At 46.1% G+C, this 16,111-nt stretch overlaps 1 protein-coding gene across 1 annotated transcript in view; it reads left to right on the forward strand.

The window, feature by feature from the left end:
* TDRD9 (tudor domain containing 9) overlaps positions 1-16,111 on the forward strand; it is a 109,047-nt gene that overhangs the window by 51,369 nt on the left and 41,567 nt on the right. Inside the window, exons 9-13 of the mRNA XM_059915878.1 lie at positions 7,232-7,296; positions 9,056-9,110; positions 9,261-9,345; positions 10,720-10,777; positions 13,892-13,996. Coding sequence (XP_059771861.1) covers positions 7,232-7,296; positions 9,056-9,110; positions 9,261-9,345; positions 10,720-10,777; positions 13,892-13,996 — 368 coding nt within the window. The remainder of the gene's footprint in view (positions 1-7,231; positions 7,297-9,055; positions 9,111-9,260; positions 9,346-10,719; positions 10,778-13,891; positions 13,997-16,111) is intronic.

The raw sequence follows: 16,111 nt of genomic DNA on the forward strand, positions 1-16,111 counted from the left end.
CTGTAGATTGCTTTGGGTAGTATAGTCATTTTCACAGTATTGACTCTTCCAATCCAAGAACATCATATATCTCTCCATCTGTTTGTATCATCTTTAATTTCTTTCAACAGTGTCTTGTAGTTTTCTGCATACAGGTCTTTTGTCTCCTTAGGTAGGTTTATTCCTAGGTATTTTACTCTTTTTGTTGCAGTGGTAAATGGGAGTGTTTCCTTAATTTCTCTTTCAGATTTTTCGTCATTACTGTATAGGAATGCAAGAGATTTCTGTGCCTTAATTTTGTATCCTGCAACTTTACCAAATTCACTGATTAGCTCTAGTAGTTTTCTGGTGGCAGTTTTAGGATTCTCTATGTATAGTATCATATCTGCAAACAGTGACAGTTGTACTTCTTCTTTTCCAATTTGTATTCCTTTTATTTCTTTTCCTTCTCTGATTGCCGTGGCTAGGACTTCCAAAACTATGTTGAATAATAGTGGCGAGAGTGGACATCCTTGTCTTGTTCCTGATCTTAGAGGAAATGCTTTCAGTTTTTCACCATTGAAAATGATGTTTGCTGTGGGTTTGTCATATATGACCTTTATTATGTTGAGGTAGGTTCCCTCTGTGCCCACTTTCTGGAGAATTTTTATCATAAGTGGGTGTTGAATTTTGTCAAAAGCTTTTTCTGCATGTATTGAGATGATCCTATGGTTTTTCTCCTTCAGTTTGTTAATATGGTGTATCACATTGATTGATTTGCATATATTGAAGAATCCTTGCATCCCTGGGATAAATCCCACTTGATCATGGTGTATGATCCTTTTAATGTGTTGTTGGGTTCTGTTTGCTAGTGTTTTGTTGAGGATTTTTGCATCTATATTCATCAGTGATATTGGTCTGTAATTTTCTTTTTTTGTAGTATCTTTCTCTGGTTTTGGTATCAGGGTGATGGTGACCTCATAGAATGAGTTTGGGAGTGTTCCTTCCTCTGCAATTTTTTGGAAGAGTTTGAGAAGGATGGGTGTTATCTCTTCTCTAAATGTTTGATAGAATTCACCTGTGAAGCCATCTGGTCCTGAACTTTTGTTTGTTGGAAGACTTTTTTTTTTAATTTATTTTTTTATTTATTTATGGCTGTGTTGGGTCTTCGTTTCTGTGCAAGGGCTTTCTCTAGTTGTGGCAAGCGGGGGCCACTCTTCATCGTGGTGCACGGGCCTCTCACTGTCGCGGCCTCTCTTGTTGTGGAGCACAGGCTCCAGACACGCAGGCTCAGTAATTGTGGCTCACGGGCCCAGTTGCTCCACGGCATGTGGGATCTTCCCAGACCAGGGCTCGAACCCGTGTCCCCTGCATTGGCAGGCAGATTCTCAACCACTGCGCCACCAGGGAAGCCCTATTGGAAGATTTTTAATCACAGTTTCAATCTCATTACTTGTGATTGGTCTGTTCATATTTTCTGTTTCTTCCTGATTCAGTCTTGGAAGGTTATGCCTTTCTAAGAATTTGTCCATTTCTTCCAGGTTGTCCATTTTATTGGCATAGAGTTGCTTGTAGTAGTCTCTTAGGATGCTTTGTATTTCTGCGGTGTCTGTTGTAAACGTCTCTGTTTTCATTTCTAATTTTATTGATTTGAGTCCTTTCCATGTTTTTCTTGATGAGTCTATCTAATGGTTTATCAACTTTGTTTATCTTCTCAAAGAACCAGCTTTTAGTTTTATTGATCTTTGCTCTTGTTTTCTTTGTTTCTATTTCATTTATTTCTGCTCAAATCTTTATGATTTCTTTCTTCTGCTAACTTTGGGTTTTGTTTGTTCTTCTTTCTCTGGTTCCTTTAGGTGTAAGGTTAGATTGTTTATTTGAGATTTTTCTTGTTTCTTGAGGTAGGCTTGTATAGCTATAAACTTCCCTCCTAGAACTGCTTTTGCTGCATCCCATAGGTTTTGGATCATCTTGTTTTCATTATCATTTGTCTCTAGGTATTTTTTGATTTCTTCAGTGATCTCTTGGTAATTTAGTAAAGTATTGTTTAGCCTCCGTGTGTTTGTGTTTTTTTACGTTTTTTTTCCCCTGTAATTGATTTCTTAATCTCATAGTGTTGTGGTCAGAAAAGATGCTTAATATGATTTCAGTTTTCTTAAAGTTACTGAGGCTTGATTTGCGACCCAGGATGTGATCTATCCTGGAGAATGTTCCATGCGCACTTGAGAAGAAAGTGTAATCTGCTGTTTTTGGATGGAATGTCCTATAAATAACAATTAAATCTCTCTGGTCTATTGTGTCATTTAAAGCTTGTGTGTCCTTATTAATTTTCCGTTTGGATGATCTGTCCATTGGTGTAAGTGAGGTGTTAAAATCCCCCACTATTATTGTGTTACTGTTGATTTCCTCTTTTATAGGTGTTAGCAGTTGCCTTATGTACTGAGGTGCTCCTGTGTTGGGTGCATATATATTTATAATTGTTATATCTTCTTCTTGGATTGATCCCTTGATCATTATGTAGTGTCCTTCCTTGTCTCTTGTGACATTATTTTAAAGTCTATTTTGTCTGATATGAGAATTGCTACTCCAGCTTTCTTTTGATTTCCATTTGCATGGAATATCTTTTTCCATCCCCTCACTTTCAGTCTGTATGTGTCCCTAGGTCTGATGTGGGTCTCTTGTAGACAGCATATGTACGAGTCTTGTTTTTGTATGCGTTCAGCCAGTCTGTGTCTTTTGGTTGGAGCATTTAATCCGTTTACATTTAAGGTTATTATCGATACGTATGTTCCTATTACCATTTTTCTTAATTGTTTTGGGTTTGTTGTTGTAGGTCTTTTCCTTCTCTTGTGTTTCCTGCCTAGAGAAGTTCTTTTAGCATTTGTTGTAAAGCTGGTTTGGTGGGGCTGAATTCTCTTAACTTTTGCTTGTCTGTAAAGGTTTTAATTTCTCCATCGAATCTGAATGAGATCCTTGCTGGGTAGAGTAATCTCCGTTGTAGGTTTTTTCCTTTCATCACTTTAAATATGTCCTGCCACTCCCTTCTGGCTTGCAGAGTTTCTGCTGAAAGATCAGCTGTTAACCTTATGGGGATTCCCTTGTATGTTATTTGTTGCTTTTCCCTTGCTGCTTTTAATATTTTTTCTTTGTATTTAATTTTTGATAGTTTGATTAATATGTGTCTTGATGTGTTTCTCCTTGGATTTATTCTGTATGGGACTCTGCGCTTCCTGGACTTGACTGACTGTTTCCTTTCCTATGTTAGGGAAGTTTTCAACTATAATCTCTTCAAATATTTTCATAGACCCTTTCTTTTTGTCTTCTTCTTCTGGAACCCCTATAATTCGAATGTGTTGCGTTTAATGTTGTCCCAGAGGTCTCTGAGACTGTCCTCAATTCTTTTCCTTCTTTTTTCTTTATTCTGCTCTGTGGTAGTTATTTCCACTGTTTTATCTTCCAGGTCACTTATCTGTTCTTCTGCCTTAGTTATTCTGCTATTGATTCCTTCTAGAGAATTTTTAATTTCACTTATTTTGTTGTTCATCATTGTTTGCTCTTTAGTTCTTCTTTGTCTTTGTTAAATATTTCTTGTATTTTCTCCATCCTGTTTTCAAGATTTTGGATCATCTTTACTGTCATTACTCTGAATTCTTTTTCAGGTAGACTGCCTATTTCCTCTTCATTTGTTTGGTCAGGTGGGTTTTTACCTTGCTCCTTCATCTGCTGCATAGTTCTCCATCTTCTCATTTTGTTTAACTTACTGTGTTTGGGGTCTCCTTTTCTCAGGCTGCAGGTTCATAGTTCCTGTTTTTGGTGTCTGCCCCCAGTGGGTGAGGTTGGTTCAGTGGCTTGTGTAGCCTTCCTGGTGGAGGGGACTGGTGCCTGTGTTCTGGTGGGTTGGGCTGGATCTTGTCTTTCTGGTGGGCAGGGCTGCATCTGGTGGTGTTTTGGGGGGGGGCGGTCTGTGAACTTAGTATGATTTTAGGCAGCCTCTCTGCTAATGGGTGGGGTTGTATTCCTGTCTTGCTAGTTGTTTGGCATGGGGTGTCCAGCACTGGAGCTTGCTAGCCGTTGGGTGGAGCTGGGTCTTAGCGTTGAGATGGAGATCTCTGGGAGAGCCTTCGCCGATTGATATTACCTGGGGCTGGGAGGTCTCTGGTGGTCCAGTGTCCTGAACTCGGCTCTTCCACCTCAGAGGCTCAGGCCTGACATCAGGCCAGAGCACCAAGACCCTGTCAGCCACATGGCTCAGAAGAAAAGGGAGAAAAAAGGAAAGAAAAAAAGAAATTAAAAAATTATTAAAATAAAAAAATAATAATAAAAAAAAGAAAAAGAAAATGAGAGCAACCAAACCAGTAAACAAACCCACCAATGATAACAAGTGCTAAAAACTAAACTAAGATCAACATAAAAATCAGGAACAAATTAGTCCCAGACAGCAAACCCCAAGTCTACAGTTTCTCCCAAGTCCACTGCCTCAGTTTTGGGACGATTTCGTTGTCTTTTCCGGTATTCCCCAGATGCAGGTACATCAAGTTGATTGTTGGGATTTAATCTGCTGCTCCTGAGGCTGCTGGGAGAGGTTTCCCTTTCTCTTCTTTGTTCGCACAGCTCCTGGGCTTCAACTTTGGTTTTGGCCCCTCCTCTGCATGTAGGTCGCCTGAGGGCATCTGTTCCCGCCCCTGGCCTCATCTCCCAGCCCCCACCTGCCCCTGGGCGGGGGAGCAGACGAGCCTCTCGGGCTGCTGAGTGCTGGTCGGCATGGATCCTCCGTGCGGGAATCTCTCCGCTTTGCCCTCTGCACCCTGTTGCTGTGCTCTCCTCTGTGGCTCTGAAGCTTCCCCCCGCCACCCCCCGTCTCCGCCAGTGAAGCGTCTTCCTAGTGCGTGGAAACTTTTCCTCCTTCACAGCTCCCTCCTAGAGGTGCAGGTCCCGTCCCTATTCTTCTGTCTCTGTTTTTTCTTTTTTCTTTTGCCCTACCCAGGTACGTGGGGATTTTCTTGCCTTTTGGGAAGTCTGAGGTCTTCTGCCAGTGTTCAGTAGGTGTTCTGTAGGAGTTGTTCCACATGTAGATGTATTTTTGATGTGGAAGGAAGGTGATCTGCATGTCTTACTCCTCTGCCATCTTGAAGGTCCCTGACAATTGATTTTTGTTTATTGATCTTATATTCTGCAACTTTGTTGAACTCATTTATTAGTTCTAGGACGATTCCTTAGGGTTTCTGTATATAAGATCATGTCATCTATTGAATAAAGATAGTTTTATTTCTTCCTTTCCAATCTGGATGCCTTGTATTTCTTTTTCTTGCCTAACTGCCCTGGCTAGAACCTCCAGTACATTGTTGAAAAGAAGTGTCAAGTGTGGATGCCCTTGTCTTGTTACTGATCTTAGGGGGAAAACATCCGTCTTTCACTGTTAGGTTATCATGTTTGCTGAGGGCTTTTTGTAGATGACCTTCATCAGGTTGAGAAAGTTCACTTCTATTTCTAGTTTGTTGAGTGTTCTTTTCTTTTAATTAATTAATTACTTTATTTATTTATTTATTTATTTTTGGCTGCGTTGGGTCTTTGTTGCTGTGTGTGGGCTTTCTCTAGTTGCGGCGAGCAGGGGCTATTCTTCGTTGCAGTGTGCGGGCTTCTCATTGTGGTAGCTTTTCTTGTTGTGGAGCGTGGGCTCTGGGTGCGCAGGCTTCAGTAGTTGTGGCTCATGGGCTCTAGAGTGCAGGCTCAGTAGTTGTGGCACACGGGCTTAGTTGCTCCGCGGCGTGTGGGATCTTCCCAGACCAGGGCTCAAACCCGTGTCCCCTGCATTGACAGGCGGATTCTTAACCACTGTGCCACCAGGGAAGTCCTGCTGAGTGTTTTTTAAATGAGAGCGTGTTAGATTTTGTTAGATGATTTTTGTCTATTGAGATAATCATGTGATTTTTGTCTTTATTAATTTTTTAGATGTTAAATCAACTTTGCATCCCTGGGATAAATCCCACTTGGTCATGGTGTATACTTCTTTTTATATGTTGCTGGATTTGGTTTACTTAGTATTTTGTTGAGGATTTTTACATTCATATTCTTAAGGTGTTGATCTGTAGTTTTCTTATGTCTGTCTGGTTTTGGTATCAGGGTAATACTGGCCTCATAAAATGAGTTGGGAAATGTTCTGTTTTTTAGAAGAGTTTGTGAAGAATTGGTATTACTTCTTTGAATGTTTTTTGGAGTTCAGCTGTGAAGCCATTGGGGTCTGGGCTTTCTTTATGGGTAGTTTTAAAATTACTAATTCAATCTCATTGTTTGTTATAGATCTATTCAGATTGTCTGTTTTTTCTTGGGTCAGTTTCAGTAGTTTGTGTCTTTTTAGGACTAGTAGTAATGTCTTCTCTTTCATTTCTGATTGTAGTATATGGACTCTCTCTTTTTCTTTTGGTCAAACTAAGTAGATTTGTCAATTTGTTGATCTTTTCAAAGAGCTAGGTTTTTGTTTTTCTGTTGTTTTTCTTTTTCTATTTCATTGATTTCCACTCTAACCTTTATTTTTTTCTTGGAACAGTCAAGAAACAACAATCCATTCTGTGTCTGGGAAAAGTAACTGCAAAGAAAGAGGAGGGGGTGAGAGGGGTAAACTAGTACCTGCAGCTCCATGGCTCTGTGTCCCATTTGTTCTTGTCACGGTCTTACTGCTGAACTGAAGGGTCTGATTTCCTTGTTTCTTGTCTGTCTCTCTAGCTAGAATGTAAGCTCCAAAGAGTGGGGACCTTGTCTGTCCTTCTGCTGTGCCTGCCTGCACAGAGGAGGGCCTGGCACAGGGGAGGGGCTCAAGGGTTTGTGGAGGAATGAAAGTTCTGACTTCACACAACATAAATATGTTGATAGCAGCAGGGAGGCGAGAGGACAGTTTGAGATCTTGGTCTATAAAAATGCTTCCTAATAATAGTTTGGATTCCTTAGAGTTTAAGTTTTGTTTGTAGTAGTTTTTCTAAATGTTTTGTATTTTGAGGTTCTGGATTACAGTAACTGAATTTCAAAGAAGACTTTTGCGGATAGTGAGTTTTTATGGGAGAAAGTAGTCAAGAGGCTTGGGGTCTCTTGGGTGATTGTGGGGCTTTGGACAGTGTCTCACGTCCTGGGGCCTCTGTGTTTTCTTATGTAAAAGAAGGAAAATTATACTCGATGACCTAGATGTAAGAACCTTTCAGGGTCAGAAGCCATAATATGAGGTTCTGGAAAAACAATGGCTACTTAGCCTTGATTAATATTTGTGCACTTCACATTTTAACAGGACCAAGACCTGGTCGGGCACCCCATTTGTGTCAGAGCGGAGCAGTGTGTTGGTGTTTTTGCCGGGTAAGTGTCATTCTTTCGTGGTCTAGACTCTGCGCTGGATGGAGACTAGTTTGTGTCTAGCACATATTGTGAAAAATGGTATTTGTAGTGCAGGTTTATTATTTTTAGACTCTGGGAATGTGAATAAATGTGATTTTTCAGTTTGACTCTTACTATAACCTTTGTCTTGCTAAAAACGTTGATAATGAAGAGTTTAACTTTTTGAGGGCAGTCTGACCCCCTTCAGAAAAAATAGGCTATGTTAAATTTGCTATTTCATATATATGGTTATAAATGTGAAGTAATTGTCATCAATCTGTATTTAAAGCTTATTTAATAATAATATCATTATTGTAATACCATGAAAATCATCAAGGTAGCCCTTGAGTTCCTTTTTCTTCAGTATTTGACAAAATAATCTCTTAAGATACTTAAAGATTAATTTTTGTTAAATTGTACTTTTTCAAAATGATGATTATGATTTTTTAATCAAGCGGTATAGCTTGATGAAACCTTATGACAATAATTCATGTATTTTTTCTTGTTGGAAGGTAATATGTAGAACATATGAGTATTTGTGCTAATTGTGGTGGAGAACAAAAAGCATGAATAAGAGTGACATTTTACTTTGGAATGCAACATGAGAGTTTAAAACTTTGATCATGTTTTGCTTAGGTTGATACGGATTAGTTTTATTTCCAGAAAACAAGCATTAGCTGACAGTGGTGTGGAGTTGCATTTGTCCCAATAAATATTTGTCAGTGATTGCTGTGTGCATAATATTGTATCAAGGAAGAAATGACCAAAGTAGAGTCAGGGCAGTACTATCTTAAGAACACCTGACGTGAAATAAATGTTTTCTAACTGCTGATCATTGCCTGAATAAAATATGTATAAATGATATTCTACAGTTTAGTTTGTTGTTTTTCTGTTATGTGTTTATGTGAGTTCATTTGACAATACATTTATTTCATTAATTGATCTTTTGGGAATGGTTCTGTGTTAGTTTTTTTAGGGCTGCTGTAACAAAGTGCTATAAACCGGAAAGCTTAGAACAAGAGAAATTTATTCTCTCACTCTGCTGGAGACCAGAAGTTCAAAATCAGGGTGTCAGCGGAGCTCTGCTCCCTCTGAGGCTCTGGGTAGAATCCTTCCTTGACTCCTCCCAGCTTTTCTTGGCTGTCAGTCTTTGGCCCTCCTTGGCTTGTGGCTGCAATACTTCTATCTCTGCCTTGATCGTTACATGGCATTTTCTGTGCGGGTGTCTTCTTACGAGGACACCAGTCCTATTGAAATAAAGGCCTATTCTTCTCCACTGTGACTCATCTTAACTAATTATATCTGCAATCATGCTTTATTTACAAATATGAACCTTATGAAAAAAATTTAACACATCTCTGTGACCAGGACTTTTTAAATATTATTTTTTGGTTGTAAAATTTTGCATAATCAAAGTAGGACATTTGGAAAACCAGTGGGGGGAAGAGAGGAATGTGAAATTACTCATCTCATATGGCCAGCACTCACAGGCAGTCATTGCTGTGGAAGGGAAAACATAGAAAGAATATGGTTTTTCTCATATTTTTGAGTTACTGGTAGTCAGTGTCATTATGCATTTTTCACTTGTAATTCTGATATATTTAGGTGAAGAGGATAAAAAAGTCAGATAAAATGAATTGGTAGAGCCGTATTTATAAAAGATGTCATCTTAATTTAAAGGTTGTTTTTTAGAAATAAATACAGATCTTTTTTTCCCCCCTCCACTTCTTTTCTTCCCTAGGTCTGGGTGAAATAAACTATATGCATGAAATTCTCACAAACATGGTTCATAAAAGGTGTGTTTAAAATGATACTGTTGTATTTTTACTTGTAAAGCATTGTATTGTTTCTAGCTTAAATAATTTTAATTATCTCAATGAGTAGTTATTCATTTTCATATATATCTTCTCTTTATGGATATTTTATTTCATTTACTTCTTTCTTAGGTTACAGGTCTATCCACTCCATTCAAGTGTGACTTTGGAAGAACAGAATAACGTGTTTTTAAGTCCAGTGCCTGGGTACAGAAAGGTAGGACAGCTGGGAGACCAGTTCTGAGCACTTAGGTTCATTTTCCTTAGAGACTCTGCTAATGAGAAGTGCTGACATTCCAGCTGTTTGTACGATATGTTCTGTAGCTGGTGGTTAGTCACCTAAACAAGCACTTGCCTGATGAGCCAAGTCTGTTATTTCATTTTGTCTTTATTTTATAAATCAGTTTGCTAAAGTTTTTTATTTCCTCAGCCTCAGGACATTATTTCTAGAGGATTTCAGTGCCTCTTACTCCCAGCAGTTCTCAAACTGGGGGACTGTTCTCTTGTCCCTGGCACTGCTCTGGAGATTTTGGTTAGAACCCACATTCTTAGTGCTGGTTTAAGAGTATTTCTTTAATTTTTTTTGTGTGTGTGAATGATGGGATTGTCTTATCACAACCCTTCTAGTGCTGCTTGAGATCATCAGGGACCCCAGACATGCAGCCCAGCCCCCTTGATTCCAGTGAGAAGGTTCTGCATCTCTAGAGGCAGCCTAGACCTTGCATGGCAACTCAGGGCTCTTATGTACTGCAGACCTTCCTGGGAACTTTAGCCTGGTTGTGCTCTGTGCCCCTGGGTAATTCCAGGACCCCCTGAAGCTATCATATCTGAGGTCAGGGAGAGCTGTCTTTGCCCTGTTTCTTGCCTGCTGCTTTTATGAACCTTCTGTGTTGCATGGGCCTGGTTTTCTGTACATCAGGGGCTTCCACTGGACCCCTGGAATGATTCCACCAGGAAAAGGCTGTATCTTAACATTGAGGTGTAGGGGTTAAGAGCATGCGTGGGGAGTTGGACAGATGCCATGGGTCTCTGTCCCCTGTAGGTGTGTGCCTCTGAGCACATCGCTTCTCAGACTTAATTTTACTGTTGGAAAGTAGAGTCGATAATATTTACCTTGCAGAGCTGTTAGGAAGGTTAATTTTAATAATACATGTCCATACTTAACTTGTGGTAGTGCTACAGTGCCTGACACGAAGTAGGTGTCCAATGATTGGATGCTGGTACTACAGGTAATAGCTAATACTTATTGAGCACTTGGTTCACGCCTGGAGCAGTTCTAAGCATTTCACATTTATTAACTCAAGTGATAGGGAGGATACTATCGTTATCTCCATTTTATAGATGAGAAAACTGAGGTTAAGTAGTCTAGGGTCCTCCGCTGGGGTGGAGCAGAGCTGGGGTTCAGAGCAGGCTTGGCTGCTGAGCCCGCACTGCACTGACTCCTCCTCCTCGTCCCCCGCGCCCAGGACCCTTGACTAACTGTGACTTCTGTATAAAATGGAAAAAATGCTCATTTCAGAATTTGAGCCCAATACCTAATGATTTCCTGTATATAGTGAGCATGTCAGATTCTTTTTTTGATGTTTGATAGATCATTCTGTCCACCAACATTGCGGAGAGTTCTGTCACGGTTCCAGACGTCAAATACGGTGAGATCCTGCTGTTTTCCTCACAGCGTAAACCATAGAATTTGTAGCCTGTGTGTCCCTCAGGAGTTGTTCTTCCCCGTCTCTTCCCCTGTTCTGGAGGAGAGAATGTAGGAAAGTGGGTTCCGAAGTTCCTCCTGTACTTCTCTCTCCCCGCCCTCCTCTGAGCTCACGGGTCCGTTCAGCCGGGCAGCCTCTGCGGCGCGGCTACAAACACACACAGGAAGCGATCGGGGCGTTCCCGGGCGCTGCGGGCAGTGGGAGAGCTTTGGGGCTGCCCCCGCTGGACATAGTGACCGGAGGGAGGAGCCCGAGTCCGCCCGGTGGCTGCAGGTCGTTGAGAAAGACACCGCGTCAGCTCGGGGTGAGGCCACTCGTAGTCTGGTCTCCCACGTGTGTGTCCTTGATCACTTTGTGAGGTTGCGTTAATTCATGTTCGGGAGCCTGACACTTGCCGGGCGCTGTTCTCGGTGGTGGGCAGGCGGACGGGGCGAGTGAGGCGTGTTGTCTTTGGTGGGAGAGACAGGCAATTGGCAGGGGAAAAAATAGGTGCAATTTCAGGTCGAGGTAAATGTTATGTAGGGAAATAAATCAGAGAAAGGGATTACAGTGAATTGGGTAAATGACCTTTTAGATGGGGCGCTGTGGGAACACCTCTGTGAGGACGTGATAGCTGAGGACGGCGTGACTTGGGTGAGGAGTGAGCGTGGAAAGAGGCGGGACAGCGTGGGGAGCAGGTGCGAGGAGCAGCAAGGTGGCCAGCGTGGCTGGGACAGATGAGCCGGCGCCCCGGCAGTGCTCCGTCTGTGCCGGCGGCCGTCCAGGTGCTGGGGGGACAGTGCGCCAACAGGCGAGGCTCCGTTCTCCTGACACATGGGGGGCGGGTGTTGACAGGCGGGCCATCAGTTAGACAGGTAACCACGTGCCGTCAGGTAGACTGCGGCATGTCCAGAGGAAGGGGTGGAGGAGCGGGGCAGCGGCCGGTGGGGGGCATCTGCGGGAGGGGCGTTTCTGTAGAAGGGACAGGAGGCGCCAAGTCCCTGAAGGAAGAGCGCCGCACAGCCGGGAGGCCGGGCCAGCTGGACGGGGCGAGGTCAGGGAGGTCACGGGCACCAGGGCACCAGGGCACCAGGCGGGAGGCCGCCAGGGCGTCGGAGACTCCAGCTTTTCCCGAGGGAGCCGGGACGTCAGCGACTTGTGAGGGAGGAGCGACGGCGCGTCAGGTCTGCTCGACAGCCTGTGGGGGGGACGGGGGTGGGGGAGACGGAGACGAGGCCGAGGAGAGGGCGGGTGGGAGTCGGGCGCCTTAGGAGCGGAGCGCGGGGGCAGAGGCGGAAGCGGCCGTTCCTGGGCGCAGCCCGCGGGGCTTGACTTGCTGAGGGGCCGGGTGCGGAGGTTTCACGGCTCGTGGTGACTCCCCTCCGTGCGCCCACCCCCGGGAGCCGGCGGAGACTGGCCCGGGCTGTTGAGACGCCGGCGGGTGTCCCGGTGGCGGCCCTGAGGAGGTTAGGGCCAGGGCTCCGCGCCGCCCGGGGAGCACGAGGGGCGGTTCAAGGCGGGGAGCCTGTGGAGGCGCGGCCGGCCTGGAGGGGTCGCGGAGGGTCGGCGCCGAGGCCCCGGGGGGCCGCGAAGCCAGACGGCGCTCCGGAGGCGGTTTCTGTGGCGGGCGGGCGGAGAGCCGGGGCAGCGGCCGCAGCGGTGGCGGGGCCGGGAGAACGTGTGTGGCGGGCGGCGCGGGGCCCAGAGGCGCAGAGGACGCGGGGGAGCCGGCCGTGGGGGCGGGGCTCGGGCCCCATGCTGGGGAGAAGGCCGATGTGGGCGGAGGGGTGCTGCCGAGGGGGCGCAGGGTCCTGTGATGGCCTCTGCTTTCCCCGTGAGCCAGAGGCCGGGCCTCAGCTGAAAGCGAGCAGGACAGAGCGCTGGAGGTGTGAGGAGGCTGGATGGACGGGGCAGCCTGAGTCCCGAGGGCCGCTGGCCACCGGGAGCTGAAAGGGCGCCTTCATCCTGCAGCCCGTTTTGTTTCTCTTTTTCCCTCCTGCCACTTGGGCTGCGCAGTGTAGGTGGAGAGCTGTGACCAGCAGGCCTGGGGTCGAGTCAGCTGAGCAGAGCAGGGTGACGGGAGGCCAGGGGTCGAGGCGGATGTGTGGAGCGGTCACGGTGGGGGCTGGGAGCCCGTGGCTCGGTCAGGAGGGAAGGAAGGTCAGGAGGCGGAGGGGCAGGGACAGTTTAGCAGGTCCTGACACGCACAGATTGCAGGTCCGTTTGTAGGGATTAAGGACTGCTGCGGTAGGGTTACAGGACGGGGAGAGGGAAGAGGTCTGCTGCTAGGGAAGGATGCGTGAAGTTGAGATTGAGGAGGGGGCTCAGGCAGGGCGGTGGGAAGGAGATGCTGAGACAGGTGGAAGATGGGGTCACGAAACCGAGGGCCGGGGTGCTGCCAGCACCGTTTTTATGGGAATTGAGATCCCCAAACATTATGGCGGGAGGAGTGTTCAAGAGCCCTGGGGAGCCAGCAAGGAGGGGTGGTCGTGGTGGGGTAGTTAATGAGCAGGAGGTTCTTGAGGAGGGAAGTGGCCCTGAGGGGTAGGCCGAGCACGTGGCGGGCGGGGACAGGCGCCAGCACCAGCCCACCGGCTCTCCTGCTCTCCTCCGAGGGACGGGGCGGGGCCTGTCCTGGGAAGAGCTGCCGGGGCTCCTGTCCCTGGGTTTTGCAGGGGAGGACACTGAAGCACAGAGATGCTGAGCAGCTGTCCCCCCGCCCCGCCAGCACACACACGGGATTGGGGCCTGGCAGTCCCCCACTTCAGCCGTGCTTCTGCACAGCCCCGTGCGGCTGGCCTCTCGCTGCAGCCCGCGTAGGCTCGTGTTATGGCGTGTGGGCTCTTACAGGGCATATGTTCTGTCTGCCCAGACTCCCAGGACTTAGAAGAAAGAATGTGACCCCAGCCTCCCCGTCCTAGGCAGTCGGGAATGGCCGGTGCATTTCCAGAGGCTTCTGTGTGTACACTAATTCTAAAGGCTGTGTGTTTCATAAATTGTCTTATCGCTATGCATTGTGATTGTTACGCAATTATTTCTTGCTAGCCTGGTATTTACATTCCCTTTTTTAAATGACAGTTATAGATTTTTGTTTGACTAGAACTCTGGTTTGTGATGAAGATACGAATTACCAGAGCCTGCGATTGAGTTGGGCCTCTAAAACCAGTTGTGATCAGAGAAAAGGTAAGGCATTTGCGTTCTAGCACAATAATAGGAGTTGGTGGCACATTCGGGTGTCTTCTTGAATTTTTTGCTTTTTGTACGTTTAGTCTTATTCAGAGATTTCCTTTATTGGAACCGGTTTTAAGTTCTAAGCAGCAGCATCTCATACTGGCAGACTCTGTTCAAATCCACGACCCTCCTCGTGTGCACTGCAGCAGGTAAGAGCCGTCGCACCTGCTGGACGAGCGCCCGCCATCTTCCGCGGGGACTAGTCACGGGAGCCGAGCGGGGCGCTCGGTAACTGCTGCTCGTCCTTCCTCTGACTTCTCTCCAGGTGTTGATCCTTCTGGGATGATCTTTTCCTGAGCTCAGCTGGCTCCTCGGAGGGCTCAGCCTTTCCTGCGAGCGCACATGGTGTATTGCTGGGGAGACGAGGGCGTGGAGTCGTTTGTCGGGGCCAGGGTGTCGGGGGGGGGGGGGGCGGCTTTGTCCACAGTGGCCGTGCAGTCGCCTGCGGGGAGCGGCTCCAGGGCACAGCCTTCTCGCCATGGGCCGAGACGCAGCTTGTGCTTTATGAGAGAGCCTTCGGGGAGGACAGCTGAGGGACTGCTCCAAGAGTACCTGCTGGGTGGGGGCACAAAGCTACCACATCAAAAAACAGAATAGAGGCCACATTTACTACTGAATGCTCGCCACAGGCCAGGCACGAGTCTAAGTGTTTTCCGTGTACTTACGCATTTACCCCTCATTCCCCCAGTGAGGTAGCGTGCTGTTAACACCCCGACTTCTCAGTGATGCAGTCGACACACAGAAGGAGTAGCCTGCTCGGGTTACCCTGGGAAGTGCTGGGACCGAGACTACGACCCAGACGTCCGGCTGCAGCCCGCAGCTTTAACCATGTTGCCGTGTTACCTCTCTTGAAATGACTTGCCTGGAGAGGGATTAAGAGAGAATGATTAAGGGACTTCCCTGGTGGCGCAGTGGTTAAGAATCCGCCTGCCAGTGCAAGGGACATGGGTTCGAGCCCTGGTGCAGGAAGATCCCACAGGCTGCGGAGCAACTAGACTCGTGCGCCACAACTACTGAGCCTGTGCTCTAGAGCCTGCAAGCCACAACTACTGAAGCCTGCGTGCCTAGAGCCCGTGCTCCGCAACAAGAGAAGCCACCGCAATGAGAAGCCCACGCACCACAACGAAGAGTAGCCCCTGCTCGCCACAACTAAAGCCCACGCGCAGCAATGAAGACCCAACACAGCCAAAAAATAATAAATTAATTAATTAATTTAAAAAAAAGAGAATGATTAAGGAGTCACTGATATACGGTCATAGAGAGCTTCTCATCACCTTGGAAAAACCTTATGTATTGTTATAATCATCTCAACCCCGCCCCCCACCCCCCACCCCCCGCCAAAAAAAACCCAGAACATAAAACTATGCTTAGAAGAAGTGACTAGAAATATTGTTGGCCAAAAAGTTCGTTTGGTTTTTGCCGTAAGGTATAATGGAAAAAAGCCAACCCAATAGATATACAAAAATGTTTAAAGTGATTATTTTTGGGTCAGTCTTGAGATTATAGGAATTGTATCCTTTGTCTTTTTGTATGTTCAAAGTTTCTATGATTAGAAAATTTTTCCCATACAGGAAGTTGCAAAAATAGTATGTAGAGTCCCTTGAACCCTAGCCCCAGCATCTCAGCTTGTTAGTGGTGACACCTCCTACCTCGGTGCAGCGTCAGCCCAGGCAGCTGATGTCAGCACAGGGCTGGACCGCGGACCCTAGTCAGTTGCCCAGGTTCACACCGTGCAGGCTTCTCTCCAGTTGATCCCATGTGTAGCCACCGCCGCGGTCAGAACACAGAGCTGTTCCAGCTGCCTTGAAGGAGCTGCCTGGTGCTGCATCTTTAGTCACACTGTCCCCTGCCACTCTTCTGCCAACCTCAAACCCCTTCTTCATAGCCGTAGCTGCGGCCTTTCAAGGACATTATTAGGTGGAATCATACCGCATGTAACCTTTTAAGATTGGCTTCCTTCACTATCTGTAGTGTCCTTAAGCTCCATCCAAGTTGCTGCATGTGTCAAAAGTTTCCTTTTTATTGCTGAATAATATTCCATTGTATTTTGAAAATTAGTAAAGGGAA

This window comes from Balaenoptera ricei, chromosome 2, assembly GCF_028023285.1.
Source record: "Balaenoptera ricei isolate mBalRic1 chromosome 2, mBalRic1.hap2, whole genome shotgun sequence".
Classification (NCBI taxonomy): Eukaryota; Metazoa; Chordata; class Mammalia; order Artiodactyla; family Balaenopteridae; genus Balaenoptera; species Balaenoptera ricei.